Source organism: Lissotriton vulgaris, chromosome 4_1 (assembly GCF_964263255.1).
Source record: "Lissotriton vulgaris chromosome 4_1, aLisVul1.2, whole genome shotgun sequence".
In the NCBI taxonomy this organism is placed as follows: Eukaryota; Metazoa; Chordata; class Amphibia; order Caudata; family Salamandridae; genus Lissotriton; species Lissotriton vulgaris.
The window spans coordinates 2,115,542,367-2,115,550,588 of NC_141691.1; the positions used below are offsets into that span (position 1 = coordinate 2,115,542,367).

At 43.3% G+C, this 8,222-nt stretch overlaps 1 protein-coding gene across 1 annotated transcript in view; it reads left to right on the forward strand.

Annotated features, from left to right (window-relative positions):
• Positions 1 to 6,467, forward strand: part of LOC147725153 (acetylserotonin O-methyltransferase-like) — a 329,550-nt gene extending 323,083 nt beyond the window's left edge. Inside the window, exon 8 of the mRNA XM_086966546.1 lies at positions 5,977 to 6,467. Coding sequence (XP_086822672.1) covers positions 5,977 to 6,188 — 212 coding nt within the window. The 3' untranslated portion in view covers positions 6,189 to 6,467. The remainder of the gene's footprint in view (positions 1 to 5,976) is intronic.
• Positions 6,468 to 8,222: the final 1,755 nt, after the last annotated feature.

Genomic DNA, 8,222 nt, shown 5'->3' on the forward strand with positions numbered 1-8,222 from the left:
TGAAGCAGTGTGCTCCCGCATTGGTTTCCTGTTTAAAAGGCTGCCTCGAGCCTGTTGAGCTGACGAGCTCGTGGAGATGCACCTGCGCACCATGAAAAGTACTGTGACCCGAGAACATTTTGGCAGCCTGCTCAGCAACCCCGAATACTTGATGCCTAATCTCTGCTGAGACGGATAAAGATCCAGATACACGTGTTCAGAGATGGCCAGCACAACTGTGTAATTACTCGAGACTTTCCTAAAGCACACACGCATTGACCACAATTCTCAGGGGCGATCCTGCTGGGAGGTGAAGCAGTGTGCTCCCACATTGGTTTCATTTATGTAATAGTCTGTGGTTTATATTTGGTAGATGAATGTTTTCCCTCATTTCCTTCTATCAACCACAGATTTTCACAATAAACTACAGACAACTGTTGTCAGAAAAAGAAGACTCATACACTCACTTATTTATTGGTAAAAAGAATAACCTTTATTAAAACAAAACAAATAAATGGAATTGCAACTTTATTCGAACAAACAACAGTATAACATGAAATAAGTGGGTGGGACTCCTCCGGAAGCAGCGTACAAAACCTGCAAGACTAAAAATAAACATAAGTATGTGTGCCATGTCCAAGAGAAAATAAAAGGAGGTCAGAATGAAAGGTAGAAAGCGAGAATGGAACATAGAGTGAGTGGATGGAAGGGAGAAGGGGAGGGAGAGTCAAAAGGACAGAGGCAGAAGGAGACAGAGCGTCGGCCTACTGCACCCAGCCCTCACTTTTCACCTCCCATCACCAGTGTGTCTGGGACGCTGGGGTACACAACAAAGAGTGTAGCCCAGCAAGTTCTTAAAATAAAACAGATATGAATGAGGCCAGAGATTACATTATTATCTATGGCAACATCGCTTGCCAGCACCTGTGCACCCAGGCTGCTACATCCCAGCCTCTTAGACTGCCCTGTGCTCAATTGTAGCTCTTGTGCACCGGGGCTTCACTGCTCTCATGCCACCACCGGTGTGTCCAACGACATGCCGGTGCGAGCTCCGACTCTGGGTTGCCTCTCTCAGGGTGGCACGGTAGGTCTCCGGTCGGGGACGGTGTCTTGATACCATGATGGAAGGTATCAGTATACCCAGGGCATCATCACGGGGTGAGAACCTGCACCACCCATTTTGGCGCAACCAACTCAGTGTCTGAAAAGGGAGAAATATTATAATGCTGGAAACGTCTTGAGGTAAGTGAAGAAGGCAAAAAGAAGATGCCGAAATGCATTTGCCATGTCGTGAGTTCCGGAATAAAATGCCTCCATGTTTCCCCGTCTGTGGCCTCTTCTTCTTTTTTGGAAGGAGTGTTTGGCCATTGTGTAGCGCTATTGCCAGCATTGCGCCTAGGAGGCCCCCACATCTCTAAGCTGGCCATGAACTTGCAGGTTTCTGCCTCCGTGGATTTCCTTTGGTTTCCAGGGTACTGGATGTTCCTTGGCCCACCTCCAGGCCCGGGAGGAGTTGGGGCGGTGATGCTGTCTTTCGACTGCACGTTGGGTGAGGTGGATACACTACCTTGACCCCACCATACAGATCCCTATGGTTTGGGGGTTGATGCGGTCCAGGGGACTCGAGGAGGCATGGATTTTCAAGAGGTACATGGACTTGAGGGTTGTTTATATCTTGGTGCCAATCCTCCCCCGCTATCACACCTTCTCCAAAACTTTGCATTTTGGGACATGTAGGCGATATACATCACGCTGCATATAGAAAGGCTGTGGCACAAGCGTTTACCTTGGGGGCGGAGCGGCTGACCATGAAACAGGATGAGGCGGGATATTTAAGTCCGTCATTTGGTGCCTGCATCCTCACAACACCTCTTGCACTGAAGAAGGCAAAAAGAAGATGCTGAAATGCATTTGCCATGTTGGGAGTTCTGGAATAAAATGCCTCCATGTTTCCCCGTCTCTGGCCTCTTCTTCTTTTTCGGGAGGAGTGTTTGGACATTTTGTAGCGCGATTGCCAGCGTTGCGCCTAAGAGGCCCCCGCATCCCTAAGTTGGCCATGGATTTTCTGGTTTCTGCATCGGCGGAATACCTTTGGTTTCCAGGGTACTGGATGTTCCTTGGCCCACCTCCGGGCCCGGGAGGAGTCGGGACGGTGATGCCGTCATTCGACTGCACGGTGGGCAAGGTGGATACACTACTTGAGGGTTTGTGTATATCTTGGTGCCAATGTGTTTGGACACACACATATATATATCTGACATGTCGCAGTGATTATGTAGTTTACCAGCTTACCTGCACATGTTCTCTCTCTTACATAAGCAGTACCAAGTTGCAAGCGAACCAACAAATTCTGCAACACATCCGAGCCATAGTCAACTCAGACATGAATTACCCGGTGGCTCGCCACTTTAAAGCTGTCCACGACAAAAAATTGAAAGATCTCAAATATACATTTTTGTGTTCTGTGGCTAACCCAGGCAGGGGTGGCGATTGTGAGAAACTCTTACGACAAAAAGAAGCATTATTTATTTTATTGCTAGATACCAGATCTCCCAATGGGCTGAATGCTTTTGATGAATTACATCATTTTTTGTGACCTATGTTTCTTTCTTTAACCATTAGCAATGAATTATTGTTCCCTTTTTGATCATGATATATGCAGGTATATACACTATTGTTATTTGTGATATCAATTTTTCTTGGATGATCATTGATTACTGTTCTATGGTACAAATATTAGTGTCTTTATACCTCTTTCTTTGCAGCTTTCCATTTGAGCTTCCTTACCGCTAGTTATTTTCCATGTATTTTACATTCAAATATATGGTTTGTTGTAGCATTTGCACTTTAGCTTTCAAGCAGTTTTGAGACAGTGGTTTTTGTATTAGGCCTATGAATTTGAATCTATAGATTAACCTCTTCTTGCACTTGCAATTGATTTTTATTCTTGCAATATATTCTCTCTGATGAAATTTTAGGATATTATATAGGATAAATAGACATTGTGGGGTTTTCTACTATGAATGATGTGGTGGTTTTGATATTCTTTCCACTATGTTAAATATCTTTTGAATTTGATTGTTTACACAATTTTGACATCTGGCCTTTTTCATCGTATTCGAGCACTATGCTTTGATTTCTGTCTCTCTGTACTTAAACTGTATACAACCAAGTAACTATGGTCGACGTATTGCTCAGTTAATGCTTGTCTGCTTTATTGTAAACCCTTGCGTCCTGTTTCTTTAGGCGCTTGGGCTTTTAATGACCATTTAATTCACCGCCTACTCCTGACGCGTCATGTGACCAAGCTCCGTTCGCGGAGCGAAACGCGTCAGGGAGGGCACTCGCTCTTGCACTTTGCTTTAATAAATTTGCACTGCTGGCACCTTACTTGGAGGGATGGCTTGTTGATCTAACAACAGTTATTCAGCTTATGGAGTGGAGGTCTGCGCCCATTGCTGCCGCTACCTAAAGCGGTTGGGATCCTGCTTGTTCATATATATATATATATATATATATATATATATATATATATATATATATATATACTACTACTCAGAGCGAGTGGCCCTCGACCAGGGGGTCCCGCAGGGCTCGTCTCTGAGCCCGACACTTTTTAATCTCTATGTTGCGCCGGTTGCCACCATAGTGGAAAGTCACGGCCTGCGCATGGTATCGTACGCTGACGATACACAGCTCGTCATCTCCCTATCGCGAGCGCCCGGTCTGTCGGCAGACATCTTCAGAGCATGCATGCAAGATCTTGCTGCCTGGATGTCTGCCAACTGTCTCAAGCTCAACGGAGGCAAGACCGAGGTGCTGGTGGTGGGGGGAGACCAAGCAGCCTGGACATCAGAGTGGTGGCCACCCTGCCTGGGACCCACACCAGTCCCATGCAAGGAGGCGAGGAATCTCGGTGTTTGGTTCGACTCTAAACTCACTTTCGAACCTCAGGTCAACCGTGTGATCGGCTCATGCTTTGGGACCCTCAAGACCCTGAGGAAGGTCTTGGAGTTCCTTCCCATCAAAGCTCGCCAAACACTTGTGCACGCCTTAGTCACCTCCAAAATGGACTATGGCAACTTGCTTTACTTGGGGACTCTCGAGAAGAACCTAAACCGTCTGCAGGTTTTACAAAATGCCGCAGCCCGGCTGGTCCTCAGACGGCCTAGAAGATCAGCCTCAAAATCCGCGCTTCAAGCACTACACTGGCTCCCGGTGAGAAACAGGGTGAAATTTAAAGCACTCTGCACGTGCCACCGGATCATCAACGGTAGGGCACCCCTCCCTTTGCACGATCTTCTGACACAATATGAGCCCGTGCGTTCCCTCAGATCATCTGGCACGCGTCGCCTGGCCATTCCTAAGGTGTCCAAAGCCAGGATGGGTGGCCGGTCCTTTAGGTACCTAGCAGCGTCCAGTTGGAATAAACTCCCTATAGCGCTCCGCCTGGAAACCTCAGAGCCCACCTTTAGAGCTAAACTGAAAACACTTCTCTACTCTCAATAGTGTTCCTCTCTCCCTTCTGCCTGCACTTGGGATCTCAGCGCGGGGACACGCCGTCGGCGTCACCATGCGCTCTACAAATCTCCCTATATATATATATATATATATACACTTTACTCAGTAGTTATGGTTTCCATAGGAGAAGCATTTAGTAATTTGCTAGTATAATAACTATAACACTATTTGACGAATCTTCACAAAACTTCCCCCAAAAAAGGTTCTTGAACTCCAGCTCCTTCCTGAAATGTTTGTGGGAATCCATAAAGTGGGGGCTGAGAAATAGAGGGGTCTCAAAACAAGATTTCCCCAATATTTTATCCATAGGAAAATTAGTCACACCTGCAGTCACAGCTCAAGTCAAAATAGCTGAATGGAATTACACCAAACTTGGCATAGAGCAAGACATTGGTTCACAAATCTTGCTTTTGTCATTTGTATAGTTTTGTTTAGTTTAAAAAAGATTGATTTTTCACACAGTTGAAGATCTTTGGAGCTGGCGTATCACCAAAGTTGTTTTGATAGTGATTTTAGGACTGTGGGAATCAGTCCTTTGTCATAAAAAAAAAATATGGTGGCATAGTCAATGTACTCGTCTTACCTAGGCCTGATGGCGGGGTCCCAAAAATGTCAATTATGTTTTATCGGCAGCATTGATCCGCAGGAGATCCAATAAAAAACATGTTGGCCTTCTGCCTTTAGAAATAAAAAAAAAACTATTGAGGCTTGCACCTAGGGAGCAGCGCAATTAAACTTTTTTTGGGAAGATGGTACACAGCTCCCACATCTCCAAACCTCAAAGGGGCCCTGGGAAACCCACCCCCAGGGCTGTATTGAGCTACTAAGAAGAGGGTCTTTGGCCCCCATTCCTAAGCATCTAACAGGCCCTTTGACCTCAGCTGCCAGGGCTGTATTTTTTAATATGGGGCCTAAAATAACTATAACTTATGTCCCTGCCATGCACTGCTAATCACAACACATATTATATCCTTAATGACATGTTCTATGAATTCAATCTGAACATTGCTGCAACATCTCAAGTTACATCATTGATGACAAAAGACTATGCATGGCGGGAGAGCAAATTCTATTTACTTAGGGCATGAGTTACAGTTGCTTGCAATATTTATAAATGAGGAATTTCATGGTTTTGTTTTTTGATACAATATGTTTAAAATGTCATTTTTTTCACCTAACTATAATATCCCTTCAACCTTTGTTTTTTAATAGAATATATATCAACACCAAGCAGACATTTACAAAGCAGTTAATATATATTTGCAATCCGCTGGACTGTTCATAGTAGTTTGCCAAAACATAGAATGCTACATTAAGGAGACTACAGTGAAGATTTTGAAATGTATGAAATGCCATGTTGTCCACACATACTACCTTTTAGGCTGCTTTTGGTGTTTGTGTTTTGGATGTGATATTTCCATTATAAACTCTTCTATAGATAGTAAATCTGACGGGTGTCTTATTGATTGTATACAGGTGGTGGAGTGCTCCTGGTTGAAACCCTTTTAAACGAGGACAAAATTGGACCATTAGAAGCCCAGATGTGGTCGTTGATGATGCTGCTGATGACAAATGGCTTAGAGAGAACTCCAGCAGAATACAAGAAGCTTCTGACAACATCCGGCTTTAGGAAAATTGAAATCAGGACCACTGGAAAGACCTATGATGCCATATTGGGGATAAAATGAAATAGTCTGCAATTTCATATCTATAAAAGTAGACCAAGCATGCTGTGTTTGGTCGCCTAATTTCAATATTATATTTGCAGCAAATATGATGTCCATTCCTATAGATGGACTCTAACCCTCTTTCTCCTCTTCATTTCATTTATTAAATGCTATTTCAGTTTTGATGTATCAATAAACTGCCTAATGAGCATTGATATAGAAAAAGAAATATGTGGCATAGAGGGATGATGTCACAATGTGCTTAATTGGTTTGAAATCAATAAAATAGCAATGCCCTAATTACACAGACAACATGGTTAATGAGTGGAATTTATAGATGATAAGAATGAGTAAGGACTGCTGAGAGATTACATTTGGCCAAGACGTTTTATAAACCTTAATATCAAAGCAGTTGAAGGAATAATAGTTGCAGTTGCCATAGAAATCCATCCACAGAAAAATGTGCATCACATGCACATTTCCATCAAAAAGAATTAGGGAAGGAATTATAAGAGGGCTGCAACTGAGAATTTTCCCGAAAATGACTGTTCTATTATTCACAAATCTGGTGTCTCAACCATTCTGTTTAGATGTTCTTCCATGGATGGAGTTTTGTGGCCAGGGACATCTCTAACTTTAAAAACTGGTGACCGAGGTGTGTTGCTAATGTTGCCAGATATTGATGGTTATGCCCTCCTCCCACCTCATTTGAAGAGCCAGAGTTACCATATGTTTTGATATCGTTAGTAGTGAGTAAAGCCACTATGGTATGCTTGACCATACCTCTACATCTATTTATGAATGTATGTGTGCTTGAGAACTACAGTGGGGACGTTTGATGCTTGAGATCAGGAAACCCAAATGCTTGGAGGCTTTCTAACAATTTGGTTGACAATGGTTAATGTATGTGGATTGTGCGGTGATCTGATTGGGTGCCATACCAATGTGAATGTGGTATTGTAAAACATTAGAGAGGTTGCGCTAATCTTTGTGGAGAGTGGGGCAGCGATAATGAGCATTGCTATGTGGCAGTTCTGGGGGGTATCTGTTAGTTTATTCCAGGAATGGGTGACAGGGAATGGGACTGTATTGAAAGAGGGAATGACCCTGTTAGTGCAGGAGCTGCCCAACTCTCGAGAAGTACCATACAAAATGCGGTACTCAAGCGGGACAGTCATTCAGCAAGCCTTGCCAAATTACTGTGGGTAGATTTCACTAGGTTATCGTTGCCAGAAATCCTGGTATCACCAGGCAAGGAGAAGCATGAGACAGACAAGTATATTTGCACATGAAACCACATTACTTGGTGGAGAGTAGGTGGGTGACTCACAGCAAGTCACCACTAGGTGGAACCAAGCTTTTGTGTGAGGGACTGGACACAATGGGAGGCATAAATGCAGCAATGGTCCAAAGGCAGTCACTAAGAAAACATTCAGTACATTGGTAGGGATTATCCTGTTCAAAAACCCTACTATCACAACAAATGTTGTTTTAGAATTTTTCCATTTAATCATTCTGTACACTGCATAAATATGATGATGAGGTCGATATATAGAAAGTTGCCATAGGTGACGGCAAAGTTAGAGTGAAAATTTATGAATAACATACGAAAAAACATACTGTGTGCCTAATCAAATAATGTTTTAAGCAGCAGAACATGAATTAGAAGCTATAACCCTATGAAAACAAAAATTGGGTGGGTTTCTCAAAGTCCGATTATCAATGCAAATGTGGTTAAGACACACAAGCAAAATATTGACCCTTAAATCTTATTTTAAAGGCTCCTCTTCAGGATGGACTTGTAGCAACCCAACCCAACAGAAACATGAGACAATGCAATGTCCAAAGGATCCAAAAATTCAGTCCCTAAATTTGTTGGCTGACCTTTCTGAGCTCTGATTTGTGACTCACACACACCAGAAACTTAATAGGCACCACTGGTCATTTATGGCTAAACGTAGGACACAACCCGTCATCTATATATATAGATTCACACATCACCTGCTTCTGAGTAAAGAAAAGAAATGACTGGCAAGTCACAGAAGCCCACACCTG